The sequence below is a fragment of the Heptranchias perlo genome, chromosome 4 (assembly GCF_035084215.1).
Source record: "Heptranchias perlo isolate sHepPer1 chromosome 4, sHepPer1.hap1, whole genome shotgun sequence".
Classification (NCBI taxonomy): Eukaryota; Metazoa; Chordata; class Chondrichthyes; order Hexanchiformes; family Hexanchidae; genus Heptranchias; species Heptranchias perlo.
This window is the reverse complement of record NC_090328.1, coordinates 87,996,965-88,022,822: the sequence shown is the minus strand read 5'-3', so window position 1 is coordinate 88,022,822 and position 25,858 is coordinate 87,996,965. Positions and strand designations below refer to the sequence as shown.

Here is a 25,858-nt window from a genome sequence, read left to right as displayed (position 1 = left end):
GGTTCTCCAGCCAGGGAGAAACAGCCTCTGCTGTCAAGCCCTAAGAATTTTAGGCATTTCAATGAGATCACTATTTTAAATTCCACAGAATACAAGTCCATTCTACTCACTCCTCAGGAGAGCCCTTTCAGCCCAGGAATTAATCTAGTGAACCTTTGAGGCATCCCCTGTAAGGAAAGTATATTCTTCCTTAGGAAAAGAGACCAAAACTCTACACAATACTCCAGGTGTGGTCTCACTAGGGCCCTATATGATTGTAGAGAGATCACCTTACTCATACTCCAACCCCCTTGGAAGGCAAACATACCATTGTCCTACCTAATGATTGCTGTACCTACATGTTAACTCAGGTACACAAATCCCTCAACACTAACATCTTAGTCTCGCCTTTTAATATTCTGTTTTTCTATTCTTCCAGCAAACTGGATATCTTCCTTACATCATAATCAACAAAATACAATCCAGTTAAGACACAGGAAATTTATAAAATTGACCCCAACTTAAACTATTTTTGAACCACATTATAGTCTCGTATTGCAGATGCTAAAACTTTAGGTGGCTATTACAAAAAAAACTTTAGTACCCTGATTGTGGATCAACTGCGACAGAAGCTGGTTCCTTTAGGTTGGTGTCAAAGAGGGTCTTCCTTTTAGATCCATCCAATGTAGCCACAGATATAGTTTTTGTACCACGATCAGTCCAGTAGATGTGCTTGTAAAGCCAATCCACAGCAATTCCCACAGGAATGCCTATGTCCTCAGCAAGCATAGAAGGACCAGCTGAGCCTTTATATCTATTCATGGACATGCTATTTTAAAAGAAAAAGCAAATGGTTGATAGTATAGTGAAGAAATTGGATGTTGGGGCTAAAAGTTAAACATCCTCAAAATGTTAACCAACCATTAGAATTGAGAATGCAGTACTCGAAAAGTGGAGCTCTGATCTATGTATGGACAAGCAGTTATTTACATCTAAGCTCTAAAGTGTGCCACTGCATGCAAACTAAAGATCCTGTCCCATACATACAACTTGCTGCCATTAAGATGTGTTTTAGTCAATGCTGTCAGTTACAAGAAGTAATCTTCTCCAGATCACTCATGAGGAAGGCATGCATCTAAAATATAACTACTTCCCTCCCCCACCCAAATGCTGAAGTCACTTTAGATTTCCACTGTCATTTAATAATTTTATTGATGAGCCAGAAGCAGAGCTGGTGTTTGTTAAAGGGAAATGGAAGTTAGAATTTGCATGATTAATTATGTACAATGAAGCAATTATACCATCTCAATCTTTCAGAACCATAGGCTACATATCCAACATTAAATTTAAAAGGATCAGGAATGAGGCCAGCTGAAGGAGACAAATGTAATATTTTGCCAATGAACTTTTACCAAAAGTTAGTATATAACTTCAACTAACTTACAAGAGTAAGTATGCAAGAGGCATGTCAGGGTTGGGAATCATCTACCCAAATGTTGAATGATGTTCACTACCAAATGTGGTTACCTGAAAATTGCCTGTTGTGCCAAATCAGCCCAGAAGATTCTCTGTTCTGCAATGTCAGCATCCAGTGCTACAGCATTTCTCAGCTGCAGCGCTACCTGGGTGTACTCTTGGTGACGTAGTCCTATTTTCCGGATATCATGGCGATTAGTGAAGATCAAATAAGACTCTTTGCCTATAAAAAAGGAAAAAAATTCTAATTTAGGATCCTTGAGAATGTAGTTCCACGTGTATTTATAAAATGGTGCAAGTGCAGCATATGAATATTTACTAGGACCAATCATGTAGGGATAATCATGTAAAATTGGCAATGGTCCATAAGGCAAAGATATTAGCTTTACATTTAAAGCATGAATATAAAGTGTAAATTAGATTTAAAGCTGATTAGTGTCTACATTATTTTGCCTAGTCAATCTGCATAATACCCATGAACACAAGTCAGACATGCTTAAAAAAGTGAAAGATCCTCAAAGTTGGTTAATATTTTCCAAACATTGTTTTTATTGCAATAATGCTAGATTAGTCTTAACCCAAGTGTTTTAAACATTGGTAGGATTGTTGATGTTTCCAGTAGTTATTCACAATATTTGCAACAAGTGCTTTTGTACTTGCCTACAGCCTTGCAAGCTCTAGTAGCTGGATCCATGTGATAGCCTTCATGACATTCACATTTGTAGCTTCCTTTTAAATTGATGCAAATTTGGCTGCAAATTCCAGGATTTTGACATTCATCAATATCTGCAAAAAAAAGTTTTCCATAGTCACAAAATAGAAAATTTAAAATAGTCTTATAATGGGACAGACAACTTACCATCACAGGTTTTCTCATCAATTAGCTCAAAACCAGCAGGACAATCACATTCATAGTCAATAAGAAGGTCCCTGCAAATGTGAGAGCAATCTCCATTGTTCACCATACATTCATTTAACCCTGGAGAGGGAGGAAAAAAAAGTCAGTATTTCAACAACTACATTTATATAGACTTTTAATGTATTAAAACATCCCAATGCATTAAGTGTTTCTCTAAACATTTCCACCCAACAGTAGCTCCTTGGGATTAGTCAACAGGTCCACTAATTTTTAAATATGGAAATTAAGTAATCTCATGTATCTTAATGCATGTGATTGGTCAATTCCAACTTTAATCCTGTTCATTCAAAAACCACAATATGGGCAATCTGACTTTAAACCAAACTCACTTGTAAAGGACAAGTTTTGGATTGCAAGAAAGGAAATTAGAAAGTTACTTTGTCACAAGGGTCTTCTACCCCTTCAACAGCACCTCCCAAACCCATGACCTCTACCACCTAGAAGGCCAAGAGCAGCAGGCACATGGGAACACCACCTGCACGTTCCCCTCCAAGTCACACACCATCCTGACTTGGAAATATATCGCTGTTCCTTCATCGTTGCTGGGTCAAAATCCTGAAACTCCCTACCCAACAGCACTGTGGGAGAACCTTCACCACATTGACTGCAGCGGTTCAAGTAGGCAGCTCACCACTGTCAAAGGCAATAAATGCTGGCCTTGCCAGCAACACCCACATCCCATGAATGAATAAAAGTGACTCAACTGACCCAATATGGGAATAAAAAAAACTTTATCCCTTCAAGTTGTTTTTTTTTTTAAAAGGCAGTCTTGCACCAGCTACTACTTCTATTCCATAAGAGTCTGATGCATTTTAAACATGGCACTGCTGTAGAGTAGATGGTGTATGTACATGAAGACTCAATTGGAAATTCAGTTTAGTACTCTTTCCAAAACAAATAAATATTCAGATTGACCAGCTAGGTATCTAACATTAACTCAACCATGCTCAAGAGTCTCCAAACTAAGTTAAGTGGGAAAAGTTAATCTGGAGCATAATTTCAAATTAAACCACAAGCCAGGAACACAAATGCAAAACTAAAAAAGGAAAGCACTTGTCCTAAACAAGACTGTTCCAGATATTACACAAGCACATTTCTGGAACTAGACACACAAGTTGTTACAAACTGAAAATCAAAATATTCATACCTGATCTGTATCTGACATCTTACAGCAGCTGCTCCCCCAAGCAATGTGTTCAGTGCAGTAGAATTGAGCTATGAAGGTAACTTGGTGTGCAGGCTACCTTGGTTTATATGCTATATGCCAAAGGCATGAATCAAACTTCTTTATTTGGCTCCTAAAGCAAGGAGGTTTATCAAAGAAGGATACCCATCATTCAGCTCACTCACAGGTCAAGCACCAGGTTAGTCTTCCTGCAAGCAATTGCAACAAATATACTTCACGTGGTCTTGCATACAAGACCAAGGAAGCTGCATTTCATAGGAGCTACAAACCATAAAGGAATTGTTTGGAGATGCAACTATATGCCGTAAGCTTAACCTGCATAAGACCAAACCACCTTTTGTCCCTTGGCATGGTCCTGAAGGAATGTAGACATCCAGAATTCCTATATATGGTATTGAAATGAAACATTGGGGCATATGCCTTTTGTATCTTCCAATTGATACCAAAACCACCCTCAAGTCCAGTGCAAAACATAAGACATTGAATAGTATGTGACCTAATCATTCCATCCAATAAATACCCCAGATTCCCATTTTGGATTTATCTAGGACATGTACATGCCTTGGAACTTGTACTTTTATTAGAAGAAAGCAAAGATGGATTTATGGCATTCTACAATCTTGTTGAAAGCCACAACCTGTCCCACATTGGAGTGCAAAATCCATCTTGTTCCTTTGGTTTACTCTTTAGGCTAAGCTCAAGTATGCATTTTTATTTTAAAAAAGGACCATAATGGACCAAACCTTTAGGCCCTCTGCAGAAACCAGCTCCAGAATTGATTATCTTTTGTATTGCAACAGACCAAAGATCAAGACCTGTAACTGACACCCTAGGGCAACATTTTGAATATCCAACCTCATCTGCAATACTAGAAGGATGCAAGTTGATAATTGTGATGGGGGGGGTGGCGGAAACTATTAAAAGGTGTAAAATGTTAACATGTACACAACTAGGATGCAAGACAGACTACAAGTAAAGCATGTCAGGATCTGACTAACTGCCATTAACTTCTGTAACATTCTTTAAACAGCATTACTTAATCTGTCATAAAAGCATGGAGAAAGAGCTTGGAGGAGGAAAGAATGTGCTAGAATTTTTCCTAATTATGTGGACAGTTTGGAGTTGGTCAATTTTCCTGGTATTGCTTTGATAAATGAAATTGTCAAGTGATCAAAAGGGGAAAAGTGGTGGTATGAATGCTTCAAGTCAGCTGAATAGCCCCAGATAAAAAGTTTGCCAACCTCATGTGGAATGTTTACATTCCATAAGAGTTCCAATCAAGAAGTTGCCAACCAAAAAGGAATCACTTGTATATGCCCCTTCCCCCATTGCTCAGGAAAGCTACTTGTGGTACTGCGGACTTAGCATATTGTGCTAAGAATGACGATTTGGCAGAGTCATTATTCTAGCTATAGTTAGAACAGGAACTTGCCAATTAGACTCGAAGAGTGAGTTATTGCCTCAAAGTATTAATGAATTTTTGTACCTAGTGCAAAAAGTATTTAAAGTTAGTTAAATCATTAGAACCTGAGGTATTACCAGGGAGTGAGATTTGAACATCAGTGGAATGGGGGGGGGGGGGGGGGGCGGGGAGTAAATGTTGCACTTTAGGTTCACGAGTAGTTGGGAATAAAAATGTAACTACAGCACATCAACCTGAAAAAGATTTTAGAAAGCAAAAAAAGACCATGGAGCTTGTTATTAGAGAGAGTTATACTCAAGCTTGTACAAGGGCTATGAAGTCCACTTACCACATCTGAAGGGTTCATCACTCCGATCTCTACAGTCCAATTTGTGGTTACACACTTGAGTTATAGATATGCATTCTCCACTTTGGCATTTGAAGTCAGTTGGGCTTGCACACTCTAGCAAAAATTTTTAAAGTCAGACAGTTTAAACTTCAAGTTTTTAAAAAAAATTTTACTTGTGCAATTATACACCTACCATTCTTGCAGTTGATTTCATCACTAGCATCAAAGCAGTCTGCAAATCCATTACATTTCCTGCTTCCAGGGATGCAGTTACCATCACCACATCTGAAGTGATCTGGTCTACATGTTTGAGGAGCTAAAGTTAATGCAAATTTTAACTCCATTAGAAATAACATGTCACAAAATCATGTATACCTGCACAATCCACATGCAGTTTGGAATCAGTTGCATACTGAAACCAAATAAAAATGCAACTCTATTTAAGTGCCCAATTCTACTATAGAAAATATAAAACCTTGAGATTGCATGGAATGTACAGCACAGAAACAGGCCATTCAGCCCAACAGATCTATGCTGCTGTTCATGCTCCATTTGAGCTGCCTCCCACCTTCATCTAACCCCATCAACAGAAGCCTTTGAATTCAAGATGACAACATTCACAAGTTCTGTGCACTAAGACATTAGTTTGAATATGCTAAAGCCTTAGGAAGCAAGTGTACAAGATCAATTTCAGATAGCTGCAGTGGCCCCAACACCCATTGTTTAGTGATAAAAAATTGGTTCATTGGCACTGGGGAAAAATAGTGACCTCAAAAGCTAAAACACTAGTTTATAAATCAGACAAAATTGGTAGACAGTTATCAAGGATCAATTACATTGTATTCTGTGAATCACATGCTCACCATTAAAGTTGTTGCCCAGCATGTGTTTTTTTAAAAAAGTGTTACATGTGGGCAGGAACATCCACATTTAGAGATTAACAAGTCTTAATTTGGGCATTTGGCAAACAAGTTATTCCACCTGGTGAAAACTTCAAGTGATCCCACACTGCTTGGTTGATGTGAATGTGTCAGATCAGGATCTAATCCAAGTTGTACTGTTAGCATGAATGTAAACAAGTTTCAGGTATACATTCTAGAGGGAATGCAAGTTTGACAGCCTCATTAGTAAAACATTGCACAGGCATTGAAGAGAAAATGTCTAGAATTTTGATCAATGTGGGAACAGAGTGGAGGTGAAATATTTATTCTACACTACAGCACAAGCATTTAACTATCTCCAGCTTGGCTCAGCAGTAGCCCTCACCAAGTCAGAAGGTCATACAGTCAAGCCCCACTCCAGGAGTGGGCTGGAATAAAAAGGTAGACATTAAAGGCCCTCTGCCTGCTCAGGTGGAGATAAAAATAAAAAAGGTCCTATTGTGTTATTTAACAATCAGGAATTTTTTTTTTTCAATGTTTAACCCTCAAAATCAACACCAAAACTAGTCATTTATCTTATAGTTTGTGGGACCTTGCACAGCACAAATTGTCTGCTGTGTACACCTACTTCAAAGGGTAACCCATCGGCTATGAAGCACTGATATGAAAGAAGCTATAAATGTAAATCCCTTCTATCCTGCTCCAGTCTTAGTAGCACTGTTGATTTATTAAAATTTGTATCCAGATTTCTGGAGCAGAAAACTGGAGAACCATTGACAAGTCAAATTCCTCTACAAAAAGAAAGTTTAGCAACTCATGAAAAAGGAGCCCAATACCCAACTAATAAAAGTTGGATTACTTACAGCAGTTAACTTCATCACTTCCATCTTTGCAGTCATAACCTCCATCACAGGACCAGTGATGATTGATACATTCACCAGAATCACACAGGAACTCACTAGGAGAGCAGGTCACAGGAGGAAGGGTGTATCCACAAAGTTCTGGAGATTCATCAGACTGGTCAGCACAGTCAACATTGTTGTCACAGACCCAACGCAAGGAGATACATTCAGAACTATTGCACTGAAACTCATGCCGGGCACAGGATGGTGGAACACAGCCTTTTTCATCACTTCCATCACCACAGTCATCTTCACCATTGCAGATAAATGTTTTGGAAATGCATCTGCCACTGGAGCAAGTAAACTCTAGCATACTGCAAATAAGAGTGCCTGAAAGAAGGCATACCACTTTATTAGAATAGGTTAAACTATATAGAGCTGAATTTTCAATGCAGTAACCAAGTACTCCTTTTTGGCACACAAGCAACTTTAGTTTATGGAGCATTGCTCAAGTAAACGTCAATCTAATTCACTTACATGGCTTGTGCATGCCAATAGATGCACAGCTGTACTACCGATTGAGAGAGTCCTACTGCAGAGTGTTAGGTCACCTTACCATCAAGGGTAACTAGGTGTTTAAAGCAGCCTAACATTTTTGTTTCTCCAATCACTCGCTTTTCAAAGTGAATTAGAGAGAAGTCAAAACATCAAGGAGGACATTGGATAGATAATTAATTAATAGACCAAAAAGGTAGCCATGAATGGAAACTAAGCTGAAGAGGTTATAAGCAGGCTAAACCAGAGGCTGGTCTTGGAACTCATTTCCAAAAAATTATAGCATCAAGAGTTAAAGAAAAACATTAACATTTAGGTTTCAGTAAAATGGGTCACTAGAGAGTGCAAGAGAACACAGACGTATAAAGTAATGCATATATTTTGAATTAAGCTGTCACAGCATATTGATCCCAATAAAGTTTGTATGTTATTGTGGGTAAAAAAAGTTATTGGAACCATCAGCCTAATGTTTGGTTGTATGAAAAGTGGCAAACAGTACTAAATAGCATTATTTAACAGAAAAAAGGTAGCAATCTCACTCCAATACAACAGTTAAGCCCCATCAGGAATCCTGTAAACTGAGGATACAATTGGGCTTAATCTCTTGTCAGAAAGGAAACTGAGACAGCCCAATAGAAGTTTTCAAAATTGAACAATTGATGTCACCACAAAATCATAAGGGTCCAAAACTAGTGAATATCCTTTGAGTTAGAAATTCAGCCAATTATCTTACATTACCTTATGTCAAGAGTTACTTATTAAATAGATTGAAGAAAATTACACATCTCTTAGGGGGGAAAAGAATGATGAAAAGGCAAGTTTAAAAACTAAGCTTTGTAAAGCCAGATCTAAAGTGTTCTTTAGGCACAAACTAAATGGCTTAGTATGCTGGAGCATCACATTTAGTCCCACACAGGACAATTGTATTATAGCCAAACTGAGCCTTCTACAAATTACAACTGAAATGCCTTCTGCACAGCTAGGGCAAAGTATTCTGTCATAGAATGTAGAGTTCATTCAGATTATAGCACCAGATCAATTCAAGTTTTTGCCCCTTCCATTATGATCTTGTCTTTGAGAGTTAGCCAAAAGAAAATAGGTCCCAGATAAACTTGGAATCAACCTACCACAGTTCTCTTCATCACTGCCATTATCACAGTCCTTTCTTCCATCACATTTCCAGGAAGCAGGAATGCACTGAAGAGACCTAGGGCCACAGCTGACTTCATTTAAATTACATGTTCTTTTATCTGGAACAAAGACATAACCAGGTTTAACTATAGTTAACCACATGTTCTCCAATTTCACCTACTACAGGTGAAAGTTCAGTAAAAAAGGAATAAATTGCATGTATGCTTGGGCTACACAAGCCAAATTATTCTTCCTGATGAGCTGTAACATTTTTCATTTAATCCAACCTACTAAAAGATCACACTAATTTAAAAAAAGGCAGGCAACCACATCAGTTTTGCTTTTATCTGTAGTAATAAACCCAAGGAAATGGTCAAGAAACCATCTACTACACAGTTTTTCCACATCATTTTGTCTATCCTAGCACTAAACTCCAATTTATATTGCCACTTTCATATTGATGCATACATTAAGTTACTGTGCATCAAAAATGCCATTGTAATGATCGCTCCAATGTAGTTTCCTGTTTTTAAAGGAGCACTCAAAGCTGAGTTTTTGCTGGATATTAACTTCACAGCATAACATAACAACTAGGAGTGTGAGCAGGCCATGTGGCCCCTCAAGCCTGCTCTGCCATTCAATCAGATCATGGCTGATCTTCAACCTCAAATCCACTTTCCCCACCTGATCCCCAAGAGTCCAAAAATCTATCCATCTCAGCCTTGAATATATTCAAGGACTCAGCATCCACAGCCCTCTGGGGCTAGAGAACTCCAAAGATTCACACCCCTCTTAATGAAGAAATTCCTCCTCACCTCAGTCTTGAATGGTCAACCCCTTATCTTGCCACTATTCCCCCTAGTTCTATACTCTAGCCAGAGGAAACAATCTCAGCATCTACCCTGTCAAGCCCCCTCAGAATCTTATGTTTCATGAGATCACCTCATTCTTCTAAACGCAAGAGTACAGGCCCATTCTACTCCACCTCTCCTTATAGGAGACCCCTCATCCCAGGAAATCAATCTAGTGATCCTTCATTGCACTACCTCTAAGGCAAATATATCCTTCCTTAGATAAGGAGACCAAAACTGTACTCAGTACTCCAGGTGAGGTCTCACTGAAGCCCTGTACAACTGTAGTAAGACTTCCTTACTCTTGTTCTCCAACCCCCCCCTTGCAATAAAGGCCAACATGCCATTTGTTTTCCTAACTGCCTGCATACTAACTGTGTTCCTTGTACACCAACATTTAATAGCTTCTCACCATTTAAACAAAATTTTCTATTCCTACCGAAGTGACTAGCCTCATTATATTTGATCTGCCACTTCCTTGCCCACTCACTTAAATCTGCATGTCCCTGTGTAGACTCTCAGCTTACTTTCCCACCTAGCTTTTATCAGCAAACTTTGATACATTACACTCTGTCCCTTCATCTAGGTCATTAATATAGATTGTAAGTAGCTGAGGTCCAAGCACTGATCCTTGCAGCACCCCACTAGTTTAGGCCTGCCAACCTGAGAATGACCCATTTATCCCAATTGTTTTCTGTCCTTTAACCAATCCTCTACCCATGCTAATATATTACCTCCAACTTAATCAGCCCTTACCTTGTGTAAGGACCTTATTGAATGCCTTTGCAGACACGATTTGATGCACCTAGATACGAATTTATTACAGACTTTATGTATGCAGGCACACATTACAAAAAAAAAATCTTGGAACAGATGCTCACTAAAGCATTCGCAGGACCAGACAAATACCAAAACCAAATAGAAGCAACAAGGTTCAATGGGGAAAAGTTATGCTAATGAGGCAAGGGAACAAAATCATTCTTCAGGTGATCAAAAAGGTACATTGGAGACCTTGTACTGAATGAAATCGCTAGAGTACCAAACTAAAGTATATTTCATACTAGAACATGGACTGTCAAAGTGCAACATATACACTATAACTGAAGCATTAGAGAAACAATCACAGGATCCAGAGGCTTCACATTCCTGCCTGGCACAATACTTACAACAGACTTCTGGACTTTCATCTGAGCCATCCTCACAGTCAGATGTACCATCACATTGCCATTTACTAGGCAAACAATGTCCACTATGGCATACAAAGTCAGAGGTTGCACAGGTGGTCTTAGCTGATGGAAATAATACAAGTTAGTATTTACAGCTTAGAATCTTATTCCAACCAACTCTTTCAGTCACTTATCATTTCCCCCCATGAGCACATTCAATAGCTGACTATGTTCACAAAATACAGAATGCTACGGGGCATTGTACTTTCACTTGCTTAATTGGCAAGATGACCACTTCATGAATGCATTTGCAAGTTTAAGTTCAGTTCTCAAATCTTGTATTCTGACCAGCTCCCAATTATGCCAAGGCTGCAGATGTAGGAGTGAATCATTTTTTTTTGAACGATGAAGAGGGTACATCAGCATAGATTTTCTGTACAGAGCCTCAAAACAAAAAGTAATTAATATAGCAATCTGTTTACACAATGGCTTCAATTAAGTTTCCTAGATGAACTTCAATGTTATGGCTTGACTGGCAAACAAGTCACCTAATAAAGATGGTGTCTAGCATGCACTACTTGCAAGTGTCTTTCTCCCTCTCTTCCCTCCCATCTGATATGTAGGTGAACACCACTACAGGAAGTCTGCTAGTATTTAAAAAATGGTGCATCACAATTTAATAAATTCCTGCATCAATACAGGCTGTAGTTTATAGATGAACCTTGTCATAAAGCAAGCTGGTGTGTTGCAGATCAATTACACTTTGTAGTCTTAAAGGAGACACATACCCATGTAGCTTGTTAGACTATATAGTGTAGGGTTTTATCCTTGGACAGCACATCCACTTACTGTAAATTCAACATATTATTAAGCATTTAACTGACGATTTCAAGATTCCAGAAGTCTAGCTACAAGTCAGTCCTCTCTTCTCTGCTGCATTTCTGTAGTCAAGTGGTTGGCTTCTATTTGCATGCTAACTACACCCAGATCTACCTCCATCACTTAGAACTCAAGCTTCTCTGATGTCAAATTGTGCCACAAGTCATGGATGTGCCAGACTGTTTTTGGCTTCTAATCTCCTTGGCTATTCACTCAGGTTGAACCAGGCAGTGTAAAACCTCAGCATGCTGTGTAGAGTTTAAACTCCCATTTTCTATGTCACCACAACTGCTCACTTCCACCTTCATCCAACACTCCCACACCACCAAGGGGCAAAAATTTTAAAATCTGTTTCTCAATCTCCTAACATTCTGCTATCAGGCTTTGCAACCAAGAAAGCAGACTAGTATATACCTATTGTCAATTGCTGCATCCATAGGCACATCTGCTGCCTCGTAGTGCTCTGAACCAATAAAGTTAATTGAATTCACAGTAGCATCCATTTGGCATCTAATGCAACGGAGTTGCACAGCCTCTTTGGAAAACCCATGCTTTACTCCAGACTAAACTCAACTTTTTAAAAAGTTTTTGAAAAGCTGATGAAAGTAGTTTTAGCTTATTCAGCCTGTCTCCACATATCTGAACTAAATTACTCAAAACAATCAATTATTTTCTCAAAGGCAGAAACATGATGTAAACAAGTACTGAAGGCCACTGTTACATGCTTAGATTTCAGTGACTGAGCTTGATGGACAATAATGCTGAGATATGGGACTTTCCACTAAGTATCCCCAGGTAACCCATTCCATGGGCCAGGTGCAGAGTAAAACTTCCTACTCTGCCCCAGCTCTAGCATCCCCTACTGAATCACCCAAGTTTCCCTTCATGCCACAGCTACAGATTGCCAATTCAAGTTAGAAATAGGCCTATACTCAAGTTTAGAAGAATGATTGGTGATCTGACACCCAAGATTCTTAGGGGGGCTTGACAGGGTAGATGCTGAGGGGGTTGTTTCCTCTGGCTGGAGAGTCTAGAACTAGGGGGCATAGTCACAGGATTAGGGGTCGGCCATTTAAGACAGATGAGGAGGAATTTTTTCCACTCAGGGTTGTGAATTTTTGGAATTCTCTACTTCAAAGGTCTGTGGTGCTGAGTCACAGTATATTCAAAACCAAGATAGATTTATATTTGGACACTAAGGGAATCAAAAGGTATGGGATTGGGTGGGAAAGTGAAGTTGAGGTCAAAGATCAACCATGATATTGAAGACAGAGCAGGCTTGAGGGGCTGTATGGCCTACTCCTATTTCATATGTTATACAGAGGGAATTTCATGGTGCAGGCTCATCTCCAGGAATTGGTTGAGACATTTCAAATTAATTTAGGGTTCTTGCAGCCCGAGGAAGTATTAATCCCATTTGTCTGAACTCAGGCCCTTTGTATGCTGATCTAGAGTACTATCCAGCTCAAGACAAGTTAGTTACTTACCACAGGAAGTTTCATCACTACCATCAGTACAATCATCATCCCCATCACATTTCCAGTGTAAAGGTACACAGCGCCCATTTCTGCACTGAAACTGTAATGCATTACAGGAAGCTTTTGAACCTTTTAAAAAAAAAGATGTTGAACTATTAAACAAGAATTTTAAAAAAGTCAGTTAATATTGCACTTAATGGCCAAATTGTATTTGTTTTTTTCTTGTGGTAGATACAAATCAATCCTCAGATTAAAATGAGTAATATTAAGTAAATCTATTTTCTTCAGAAGGCTACACAAGTTTGTCAACTCATTATGAACAACTTTGACATTTGGAATTATTTCACTTTGAAAAATGGCAAGTTTAATGCCCATTTAGGAAACCACTGAGTCTATGTTCTAGATGGAGCTTAGGTTTTGAAGTTAGTTGGCTTCCCCACTGGAGCTGGAACTAGTCTAAGGTATGAAAAATTGACACTGATTTAATGATTAGAGTTGAGATGGTCACAATATCAATTTTAAATTAGTAATACACAAATGTATTGTCCACATTGAATATAAATTCAATTAAGTGGCACATTTTAAATACAAAAAAAGGAATATGGAGGTTAGGAAAGTAATCAAAACAACAATTAGGAAAGCAAAGAGGAACCAAGATTAAATCAATATAAACAAGTATTCTACAGACAAAAAGAGAAAAAACCCAATACCAATAGGGCCACCAAGGGATGCACACAATAACTCAGGTAATGACAGTGAAGTGGCTAAAATATTGAATAGCTACTTTGACTCCATATTTACCAGGGAGACAGGGTAGTCAGGACATTAGGAGATTTAAAAATATTAAGACATGATAGACAGGGTGGGGGGGGGGGGGGGGGAAGAATGAAAGGAGGAGATAATTGATCAAACTTAGGGAGGATAAGACCCCTGGTCCACACAGATTGAATTGACAGCTAATGTTATTCCCATATTTAAAAAAAGGGAAAGAACAAGTCCAGGAAACTATGGACCAGTTAGCTTATCAGTGGTAGAAACGATAATGGAATCTTTACTCAAAAGATGTAATACGAAGATATCTAGAGAATGAAAAAGTCAGCACAGATTTCAAGAGGGAAAGTCATACTTGACCAACCTCATTGAATTCTTTGAAGTAGTAACAAAAAGTTGGCAAGAGATTAATATATTTGGATTTTCAAAAGGCCATTGATAAAGGTACAGCATAGCAGACTCACAATTAAGGTCAGAGCATGTGGAGTCAGGCAACAGAATAGATAGCAAGTTGGCTACAAAAGAGTTTAGGGTTAAGGGTATCTACTAAGACTGGCAAAAGGTGGAAAGTGGTGTTCCACAGGGATTGGTGCTGGGACCACTGTTCACAATTTACATTAATGATTTGGATTCAGGAATTGGGTTTACAATTTCAAAATTTGCAGATGATTTTTTGGGGGGCTAGTTATTAGAAAGGAAGAATACTTCAAAATGCAAGGACATTAATAAACTTGCAGAATGGGCATGTAATTGGCAAATTAATTTCAATATAGATAAGTTTGAGGTGGTGCATTTTGGTAGGAAGAATAAGGAGGCCACATATTGCTGTGATAATAAAAGTCTAAACAGGGATCTAGGGGTACAGATGTACAAATCACAAAAGTAGTAATGCAAGTTAATAAGGCCATAAAAAAGGCAAATCAAGCACTAGGGTTCATCTCTAGAGGGATAGAATTGAAAAGTAAAGAAGTTATAGAACCTTGATTGGACCACATTTAAAGTATTGTGCACAGTTCTGGTCCCCATATTATAGAAAGGATCTAGAAGCATTGGAAAGGATGCAAAAAAGTTCAAAGATAATACCAGAACAGAAAGGATATCCTGATCAGGAAAGGCTGAGACTCCTCTAGAAAAAAAAAGTTGAGGGGTGACCTGATAAGTGAACACATCATTTCTCTACATCTACCGTGTGTTGCCGGGTTGGGGGGGGGGGGTCCAAAACAAGAGGTCATCAATATAATATTGAGTCACTAATAAATCAAATAGGGAATTCAGGAAAAACTTCTTTACTCAAAAGAGTGGTTAGAATGTGGAATGCACTACCACAAGGAGTTGAAGCAAATAACATACATTTAAGGGAAAGCTAGAAAGCACATGCATGAGAAAGGAACAGAAGGGTAACCTAACAGGGTTAGATGAAGTAAGGAGGGAGGAGGTTCATGGAGCATAAACAGCAGCATAGACCAGTTGGGCTGAATAGCCTGTTTGTGCTGTAGTTTTGATGTAACGTAATGTACATAGCACCTCAGGATGTCCCAAAGCACTTTACAGCCAATTAAGTACTTTTGAAGCAGAGTCACTGTTGTAATGTAGGAAATGCAGTAGCAAATGTGCCAATAGGATGCCACAAACAGTAATGAAATAAATTGACCAGATAATGTTTTTTTTGGTGTTGGTTGAGGGGCAGATATTGGCCAAGACACCAGGGCGAACACCTCTGCTCCTCTTTGAATAGTGTTGTGGAATTTTTACATCCACTTGAGGGTTCAGACATTTAACATCTCATTTGAGAGACAGCACCTCTGACAGTACAGCTTTGAAGTGCCAGCCTAGATTACATGCTCAAGTCGCTGGAGTGGGACTTGAGCCAACAACCATCTGACTCTAAGACGAGACTTAGCCACAGCTGACTCATTTCAGTCTCGGAGGTAAGATCAAATGCACAGCCTAAACTTCTGCCCAATTAAAACAAACCTATGACCTCTGGTCTGTATGGTTTAATTTTACACCAGCAATGCAGTAACTCAGCCAATAGGGGCAAGAAATATACTACCTCATATTCCTTGGATATATTAAGCTACTGACCATGGGTCCTCGGCACACTCAAAGATCAACAACAATTTACAATATCTATCAGCAAAGTGCCCATACTAGTAGACATTAAGATATGAATCTTATAATTAGAAATGACAATCCTATTAGTCACAGCCATATTGGCTATGCCAGGCAGAAGACATTTTAAAATGTCACAAGTGATCTACTGACTAGCAACTATATACACTACCAAAATTGAAAATGTTGGCAAATCAATTTACAATACTCAACATGACCAAAAACAAGGTGGGTGGACACCAAGCACAGTCTATACAAGAAAGTGTTGTTTATCTATAACTATTTTGGTTACTACAGCCTTTGGCTGAATGGGCGAGGGTAGATTCAACTTCCTTAATGTGATTGGTAATTGCATTCCACAGATGTCTACAATTACAGTTTAATGAGATAAAATGGCATATTTTAACAGCAAAGGATTTGGGTTGATTCTACTAGAAGCACTTCCTGAAAGCTGCTCGCTTTGTTCTGCAGATGGGCCATTAAATATGCAGCAAAGTGAAATAAATTTGAGCGCTGGACACTTTGGGGAGGAGTCCCTGCAATTGCAGATAAAAAAGTTTGCAAAGCAATAAAAAGGTGCATTACTTGTATTAAGAGTTTTACATAAGGAAAACCATTAATATTTTATAGATAACCCCCGATAGGGTACGTAAATGTAACAGGACATATAGTAACATTTTATTCTACACTTGTTAGAAATTGTGCCTATCGTATTTCCCTCACAGTGAACGCTTCAAGTTGCAAACTACGACTTCAACAGACTAATTCCAATTTCACAACTTGGAAACAATGGAGTGTATATTACTCACCATTTACGAATCTGCTCGGATTTAAACATACTACTGACAGCAGCAACAAGGCTACACGAAAGGGAATCATATCACTGCTTTAATCAAAAGCAGCAGCCCAAACTTTGCTTGCTAGAGTAATGATTTTTTCCCCCCCCAATCAAACTATACTGAGATAGACAAAAAAAAATATATACGTATCAAACTAGTGCGGGGACATGCTTTTATATTACATCCCCTTTGCTGTCCGGAACAACTGATTGATCAATGTGCGCCTCCGAACCTAATTACCTTATTAAATAACTGCGTGACAACTCCGGACCTGTCGTGATATTCATATGGCTGATTGGAGTCGGGTGAATGCTGACTGATCAGCTGGATGTTATTATTTCTGTTGGTTAACCGGTTTCACTAATAATTTCAATGTATATGGCGAAAGCTTCTCACAAGGGAGATTTTACTCTTGCACTATTAGATCTTTCCCCCCTCCTTTTTTTTCTTTCCAATTTACCAGGACTGAAAAAGAACTCTACTGCCACTTGGATGATCCATTTATTTCTCATTTGATGGGGGACAGTGTACAGCAACTCTTTGTAATAATACATTCAGATTTTAAAGCTACAAACTTCCAAGTAGCTCAAGATCCAAGTAGCTCAAGTTTTACTTAAGTATTTTGAGAGGTTGCTCATTTATATAGAACTGGTTAGAATGGAAGATACTCTTTAAAATGAAAATTGACAAGTTCTTGTGAGTATTTTTATATAATTAATGTCAATGCTGTGCTGTACAGTGTTGGACAATCTGACTAACATATCACTAAATAGGGAGAGAGAATTTTAGGAGATTGCAAACTGCATGAAACTGACAAAAGCCTTGTATAACTCTAGCCTGAGCTATCAGATCTTTAGAGGTATGTTTGGAAATTGCCACTTGCTAATCACAGATTTATGTAAATTAGACCTATGTAAAATGTAGCTTCATGGATGTCTTCTCTCTGTCTCTCTTTCATATATATATATATATACTGTTTACAAGCATGCCCCTTACATGCTAAATGTTTGACTACCTCCATACATTGCTGCATTAGATTAAAATGATCCGAGTAGCATTTTCCATTTTTGATGTGTCTGATTATTCATGCATGCATTACACTTTGTCAGCATACTCAGATGGGTTTGAAGGTGTGTGATTAATAAGGAATGATGAGTGGACTAAATTAGTAATGAATGTCTACTAAAAAGCAGTTCAAAGTATTGGCTTTTGAATATGACAGCACAAGATGCACTTAAAGGCAACCAAGGCTTTTTCTGGGAGTAGGACAATGTTTACTTCCATAAGTAAATTGTATACTAGGTAGTCAGACAAACAGTTTCCCAATGGATTGGTCTATTTGGGCAATCTGTAAAACGCTAAGCCTCAAATATTTTAAAAGGTTTTAATCAATAAAAATATATAATATTGAAATTATAGTATATAAAAGTACAATTTATACATAGGGAGAGAAAGGATGAAAGAAAATACATTCTGAAGACTATGGAATATGACTTCCCATCCCCATAATGAACAGATAACTCAGCAACCATAAAGTTATGGATGAGTTATAGCGTGGTTTACAAATTTTCCTATGTTGGGGGCTCCTTCAAATGTTAATATTTAGAGGGGCCCCCAGAACTGGTTTGACACAGGCCTCAGGATCTCCTGTCTGACTTCCAAAAGACAGTGGCAGCTACCAAAATGAAAATGTTATAATTAAGGAAAACGTGTTTTATTAGTGTGTGTGTATAGCAACAGAAAGAATGTGCTAGTAAGTCAACAAACAGAAACAAAATCAGAAATCTGATGGCTGTGGGAACATTCTGGAGCTCCTTTGCTGACCCCAATTCTGAAGACCTGAGCTACAGGCATTGCCACAGATCAGATATAAATTATATAAGTCTGCATAATGTATTCTGTTGTTCGTTAACAATTAATTCTAAAAGATTGGCTTAATAGAGCATTATATTCCTTTTGTGGTTTGATTCCAGTGCAACTGGAGGCAGTGTTAATGCTAATTAGCCAATTGTTGTGTTGAGAAGGGTTGTGAATGATTATATATTTCACATTTTCTTACACTACATTTATAGTGCATAACTGCTTATGAAAGGAGCCACATTTGCTACGTTTGGAGTTTAACCCACCTGCTAGTAATCAGCCTTGTTTACTTTGCAGTACAGTTTCCCCAACAATTAAAGCCAAAAATCATATCCATGGCCGCCTTCTGTACTTCATGCTGTTTCTCCCTGTGCTGCAAATTAATCTATTTTACGACCACTTGCTGACACCATGGCTCTCGCTGGATTAAATTTGAGGAAATAAAAACATATGTTAAAATAAAGTAGGAGTGCAAGTGTATATTTTTGGAAAAATAAGATATCTGTTTCCTCAACCAAAAATCCAAGATATTTGTATATTGTACAATATTGGTTTACTAGCGCCTCTGAAGTGAATTCCCCTCCTCTGCCATCTTCAGAAAATGTTATGCCCTTGAAACCATTTATTTATTTAGAATTGACATGTGTAGGGGGGTGGTGGTGTGTGTCAGCTTCATCTCTGACTTCTGAGCGGTCCGAATCGCTCCCACTCCCTGGGTTCTAGACCTTGGTCTTATTTGAGGGTTGTGACAAAGTGCAACAGACAACTGGTTTTGGTACAAGAAAAGAAACTGGGTTTATTGAAGTCACAAATGAACTTATAACATTAGGATAACACTGAGATTATACAGACATACAAAGTACACTTAGTTAAGAATGGGGAACACACGGCATAACGAGGGAAAATCACCCTACTAATCCCCTTACCCTTGTCCCACCCCCAGAACCTAACTAAATTGAACTAGGAGAGGTCAGGGATCATGCTCACCAAACCAGGGTTCCTTGACAGTTCGAAATCCAGCCAGGTAAGCCGGTTGCAGTTTTGGGGTACGCTCTTTGTGTCCTCTGGGCCCTGCCGTCCCCACGTGGTCCTGGTCTGTGGAATCTGCGAAGGTTCTTCAGTTGGATAGAGTCTGTTGGTGCGGTAAGGCGCAGTTGTGGGTGGGCGATCTTCGTGGAGGGCTGCGGTTGCCTGGTTGCTGCTCCAAAACTGCTGTTTAAAACTGAACTGCTTAGAACCTGCTCCAAAACCAACCCCCCTGTGCTTTGTAACTGGTGGCCCAGTTATACTGTTTTTCGAATTTCTTATCTGAATCCAAAACAAGGTTAGTACTTTGTCTTCTTCAGGTGATTGTTGGCTTCCTGTCCCCGTAACTAGTCTTGAACTGAAAGCCATTGTATTGATGGGTTTGCATAATTGCATTGATTGCTATCTTCCTGCTTTTAGTAGTTAGTAGCGATAATTTATGTAAGGTTTTGATGGGCTTTAGTTTTGTGTAAGCTGAAGTCTTTTTCTGGGTTGATTGTTTTAAAGGGAAGAATGCGTATTCTGTCTTCTCTCATTGTCTGGTTTTCAGGAACAATCTACACTGCACCCAACAAGCCCGGGCACGTCCAGTCCCAGGCCCTCATGGGCCGAATTTCCTGTCTGCAGGGATCCATATTTAACCCAGCAGTTGGGTCCTCTGCCATAAAAGTCCAAAAGTCATATCCTCGTTGATGATATGAAAAATGTGGGAATTTTGAGAACCCTTCACATGCCAAATTATTTAAAAATTTTATTCTAGTAATTAATATTTGGTCATTGCAGACTTCTTCCAAAGATCACTTAACAGCTACTTATTTACAGTCTTCCTGTGTTGCATGTGTGTGTCGATATCAGGAACGGCCGCACATTTTCTCTTCAGATTGGTGTCAATAACTGGGCTAGTGGTGTTTAAATATTATTATCACATTCCTCTTAGCGCCAGACATAAAGTTAAATCTGGTCAATATTTAACTGGTTTCACAATCCAGAAGATTTAACTCTTTGACACTTAAAGCAATACAACAAGTAAAAAGCAGTTTGTGTATTGAAAAATACTTCTGTTTTTCAGTTGTTAATTGTGAATTGGGATTGGGCTTGTGAACTTGTCATTAAATACAGCTTGTAGTTTTTCTTTAAGTGTGTCTCTCTGCACCTGTATGTAAGTGCGTGGATGAAAGCAATATGTACTATATGGGAACAGTACATCCTATTGTTAGGTGGACATAAAATTCTTGAGAGCAGGGCATCTTACTTACATATATTAAAGCTGTAATGTACCCAGTGGTCAAAGATGACTGTGCTTTTCTACCTGTCAGTGAGCCTTTATTGCACATTTGATCATAAGAAGCGAAATGACGATACTGTGTTTAGCAAAACCTCCAGCATACTCAGTTTTAAATTCAGATTTTTAACTTTCCTTTTATGAATCCGTTTTTCAGGGGACTTTTTCAGTTTAAATTTGAGCATTTTACAGAATTTGATAAAAAGGATTATTTTAATGTGGGAAATTCATTTTATCATCTCACAGGCACCATTCCCTACAGGGCCCTACAGATGCAATGCTGCTGCTCACTCCCACGAAGCAACAGACCAACAGTAACTCCTGGTTTTGACACTTTTGAAAGTACATACAATGTGTCAATTGACTAGGAAAAAATACTGCACACAGACTGAAGAATAAAGGGAAGTGAAAGCTTGTGATTTAGTTTTGAATTGCACGATCCAGGTTGATAGATCATTCCTTTTCCTAAACAAATTACAGTGAATGCATAAAGCCACAGGAGTTTAGTGCTGTGCAGTGTCCAAAGATTCAAGGATTTGTATTTGATTTGTTCAATGATCCAATTTGCCCTTTCTTTTTTAGTTTCAATAAAGACCGAATAGCCAAAACCATGGCAGATTATGTCCTTTGCATCAAAGATGTGATCAGGCTGCAAAGGCCTGTACAAAATGCAGAGCCCTTCTCAAGAACAGGAAAATAATAAAAAATACTCCACATTATTCATATTAGTGGCTTAATTCATTTTTCTTGGTCAGCAGTCTGATTCTGACTGTCTCTGGCTTGAGAGAAGAGAATTTCCATTCGCTAGGCCAGGCTTCCTCCACGGAACGAGCACCTGACTGACTGCCTGTGTCCCTTTTTTCCTTTTATCCCTCTATTCTTAGCCAATTGTAAGCAATTTTACAACACCAAGTTATAGTCCAGCAATTTTATTTTAAATTCACAAGCTTTCGGAGATTTTCTCCTTCCTCAGGCAAATGTTTCAAGAGCCCCTTGAAGCCTACGCATTTATACATATTGAACAATACATGGTGTTTACAGACTGCCCCTGCAACTGCCCGTTGCCAAGGCAATCACCGTGTTCAGACAGAGAGGTGTCACCTGCAGAACCCCCGAATACACATTCAACAAAAAAACAAACAGGGAAAAAAAAGAGAAAAAAAACACAGAGAGAGGCAGAAACATCCGGAAGGCAGAGAGAGCCAGCAAATGACCCATTATATTAAAAACAGATAACATTTGTTCGCTGGTGGGGTAACGTGTAGCGTGACATGAACCCAAGATCCCGGTTGAGGCCGTCCTCATGGGTGCGGAACTTGGCTATCAATTTCTGCTCGACGATTTTGCGTTGTCGTGTGTCTCGAAGGCCGCCTTGGAGTACGCTTACCCGAAGGTCGGTGGATGAATGTCCATGACTGCTGAAGTGTTCCCCGACTGGGAGGGAACCCTCCTGTTTGGCGATTGTTGCGCGGTGTCCGTTCATCCGTTGTCGCAGCGTCTGCATGGTCTCGCCAATGTACCATGCTCTGGGGCATCCTTTCCTGCAACGTATGAGGTAGACAACGTTGGCCGAGTCACAGGAGTATGAACCATGCACCTGGTGGGTGGTGTCATCTCGTGTGATGGTGGTATCTGTGTCGATGATCTGGCATGTCTTGCAGAGGTTACCGTGGCAGGGTTGTGTGGCGTCGTGGACGCTGTTCTCTTGAAAGCTAGGTAGTTTGCTGCGAACGATGGTCTGTTTGAGGTTGGGTGGCTGTTTAAAGGCGAGTAGTGGAGGTGTGGGGATGGCCATAGCGAGGTGTTTGTCCTCATTGATGACATGTTGAAGGCTGCGGAGAACATGGCGTAGTTTCTCCGCTCCGGGGAAGTACTGGACGACAAAGGGTACTCTGTTGGTTGCGTCCCGTGTTAGTCTCCTGAGGAGGTCTATGCGATTTTTTGCTGTGGCCCGTCGGAACTGTCGATCGATGAGTCGAGCGTCATATCCCGTTCTTACTAGGGCGTCTTTCAGCGTCTGTAGGTGTCCATCGCGTTCCTCCTCGTCTGAGCAGACCCTGTGTATTCGCAGGGCCTGTCCATAGGGGATGGCCTCTTTGACGTGGTTAGGGTGGAAGCTGGAAAAGTGGAGCATCGTGAGGTTGTCCGTGGGCTTGCGGTAGAGTGAGGTGCTGAGGTGCCCGTCTTTGATGGAGATTCGTGTGTCCAAGAAAGAAACTGATTCTGAGGAGTAGTCCATGGTGAGCTTGATGGTGGGATGGAACTTGTTGATGTTATCGTGTAGTCTCTTTAGTGATTCCTTGCCGTGGGTCCATAGAAAGAAAATGTCGTCGATGTATCTGGTGTATAGTGTTGGTTGGAGGTCTTGTGCAGTGAAGAAGTCCTGCTCGAACTTGTGCATGAAAATGTTGGCGTATTGGGGTGCGAATTTGGTCCCCATGGCTGTTCCGTGTGTTTGGGTAAAGAACTGGTTATCGAAGGTGAAGACATTGTGATCCAGGATGAAGCGGATGAGTTGTAGGATGGCTTCCGGAGATTGGCTGTTGTTGGTGTTGAGTATTGATGCTGTCGCAGCGATGCCGTCATCGTGGGGGATACTGGTGTATAGTGCCGAGACGTCCATCGTGGTGAGAAGTGTTCCTGGTTCAACTGGTCCGTGGGTACTGAGTTTTTGTAGGAAGTCTGTAGTGTCACGACAGAAGCTGGGGGTTCCCTGTACGATGGGTTTCAGGATGCCCTCGATGTATCCAGAGAGGTTCTCACACAGGGTTCCGTTGCCTGATACGATGGGACGTCCGGGTGTGTTGGCTTTGTGTATCTTTGGGAGGCAGTAGAAGTCTCCCACGCGGGGATTACGTGGGATGAGAATGCGTAGGATGCTTTGAAGGTCTGGATCGAAGGTCTTGATCAGTTTGTTGAGCTGGTGGGTGTGTTCTTTGGTCGGATCTGCGGGTAACCGTCTGTAGTGTTCCTGGTTGTCCAGTTGTCGGTATGCTTCTTTGCAATAGTCTGTTCTGTTCTGTATGACTATGGCTCCTCCTTTGTCCGCTGGTTTGATGACGATGTTGCGGTTGGTCTTGAGAGCGTTGATGGCGTTGCGTTGTGCTCGGGTGACATTCTGGACTGTCTTCTGAGTGCGGCTGATGAATCTGGCATTGACGCATTTCCTGACAGCTTGAGCATACATGTCCAGCTGAGGGCAGCGACCCTCCGGACCCAACGTTGTCTACCTCATACGTTGCAGGAAAGGATGCCCCAGAGCATGGTACATTGGCGAGACCATGCAGACGCTGCGACAACGGATGAACGGACACCGCGCAACAATCGCCAAACAGGAGGGTTCCCTCCCAGTTGGGGAACACTTCAGCAGTCATGGACATTCATCCACCGACCTTCGGGTAAGCGTACTCCAAGGCGGCCTTCGAGACACACGACAACGCAAAATCGTCGAGCAGAAATTGATAGCCAAGTTCCGCACCCATGAGGACGGCCTCAACCGGGATCTTGGGTTCATGTCACGCTACACGTTACCCCACCAGCGAACAAATGTTATCTGTTTTTAATATAATGGGTCATTTGCTGGCTCTCTCTGCCTTCCGGATGTTTCTGCCTCTCTCTGTGTTTTTTTTCTCTTTTTTTTCCCTGTTTGTTTTTTTGTTGAATGTGTATTCGGGGGTTCTGCAGGTGACACCTCTCTGTCTGAACACGGTGATTGCCTTGGCAACGGGCAGTTGCAGGGGCAGTCTGTAAACACCATGTATTGTTCAATATGTATAAATGCGTAGGCTTCAAGGAGCTCTTGAAACATTTGCCTGAGGAAGGAGAAAATCTCCGAAAGCTTGTGAATTTAAAATAAAATTGCTGGACTATAACTTGGTGTTGTAAAATTGTTTACAATTGTCAACCCCAGTCCATCACCGGCATCTCCACATCATGACTACCATCGACACCACAAACTGCCGGCTCACAGTGGAAAGGATATCCAAGAAGATCGCGCATTTAGACACAGACATCAAGTTTTTACAGAGCTGCAAGAAAGCAGACAAGATCCCGAAAGGACTCCAGATCACGAACCCACTCAAGTCCACATACAACTCGGATTACGCTGAGAGACTCTGCCGCCGTACCTCTCGCACACTCCGCAACCATCTCATACACCAACTCTACAGCAGACGCCACAACCTCGAAACCAAGATAGAGTCCATACTCTCAACCTGTACTCAGGACACAGCAGACCAGCTACGTTATACCGCCAAACAGACGAGGCAACGGAACTACGCTGCCTACATGAAAACCAAGAGCAGGAAGCTTGAGAAACTCGGCATCACCACCAGCAACGACCAAGCTTCCCCTGGTACCACGGTTGCAACCACAGGGAAGTCTATTGTCAATTTATCCGACCACACCCTTCAACCAGACGAAATCGAAGTTCTCAGCCGAGGGCTCAATTTCTGCCCCACTACCAAAATGGACCCCACTAGTCTCGCGGCGGACACAGAGGAATTCATCAGGAGAATGAGGCTCCGGGAATTCTACCACAAACCCCAAGATTTCAGCAGCGAACCCAATGAGACAATCGACGATCCGGAACAGCAGACAGAGGGATCCGCGGTACAGCAACCGAAGAGGAAAGAGTCAAACTGGACTCCTCCGGAGGGTCGCTGCCCTCAGCTGGACATGTATGCTCAAGCTGTCAGGAAATGCGTCAATGCCAGATTCATCAGCCGCACTCAGAAGACAGTCCAGAATGTCACCCGAGCACAACGCAACGCCATCAACGCTCTCAAGACCAACCGCAACATCGTCATCAAACCAGCGGACAAAGGAGGAGCCATAGTCATACAGAACAGAACAGACTATTGCAAAGAAGCATA

At 40.4% G+C, this 25,858-nt stretch overlaps 1 protein-coding gene across 1 annotated transcript in view; it reads right to left on the bottom strand.

The window, feature by feature from the left end:
• Positions 1-16,900, bottom strand: part of LOC137321089 (prolow-density lipoprotein receptor-related protein 1-like) — a 50,939-nt gene extending 34,039 nt beyond the window's left edge. Inside the window, 11 exon segments of the mRNA XM_067983281.1 lie at positions 584-808; positions 1,507-1,678; positions 2,116-2,241; positions 2,315-2,434; positions 5,312-5,432; positions 5,434-5,627; positions 7,056-7,424; positions 8,717-8,839; positions 10,738-10,860; positions 13,104-13,223; positions 16,787-16,900. Of these exon segments, the coding sequence (XP_067839382.1) occupies positions 584-808; positions 1,507-1,678; positions 2,116-2,241; positions 2,315-2,434; positions 5,312-5,432; positions 5,434-5,627; positions 7,056-7,424; positions 8,717-8,839; positions 10,738-10,860; positions 13,104-13,223; positions 16,787-16,856 (1,763 nt within the window). The 5' untranslated portion in view covers positions 16,857-16,900.
• Between the last annotated feature and the right edge of the window lie 8,958 nt (positions 16,901-25,858).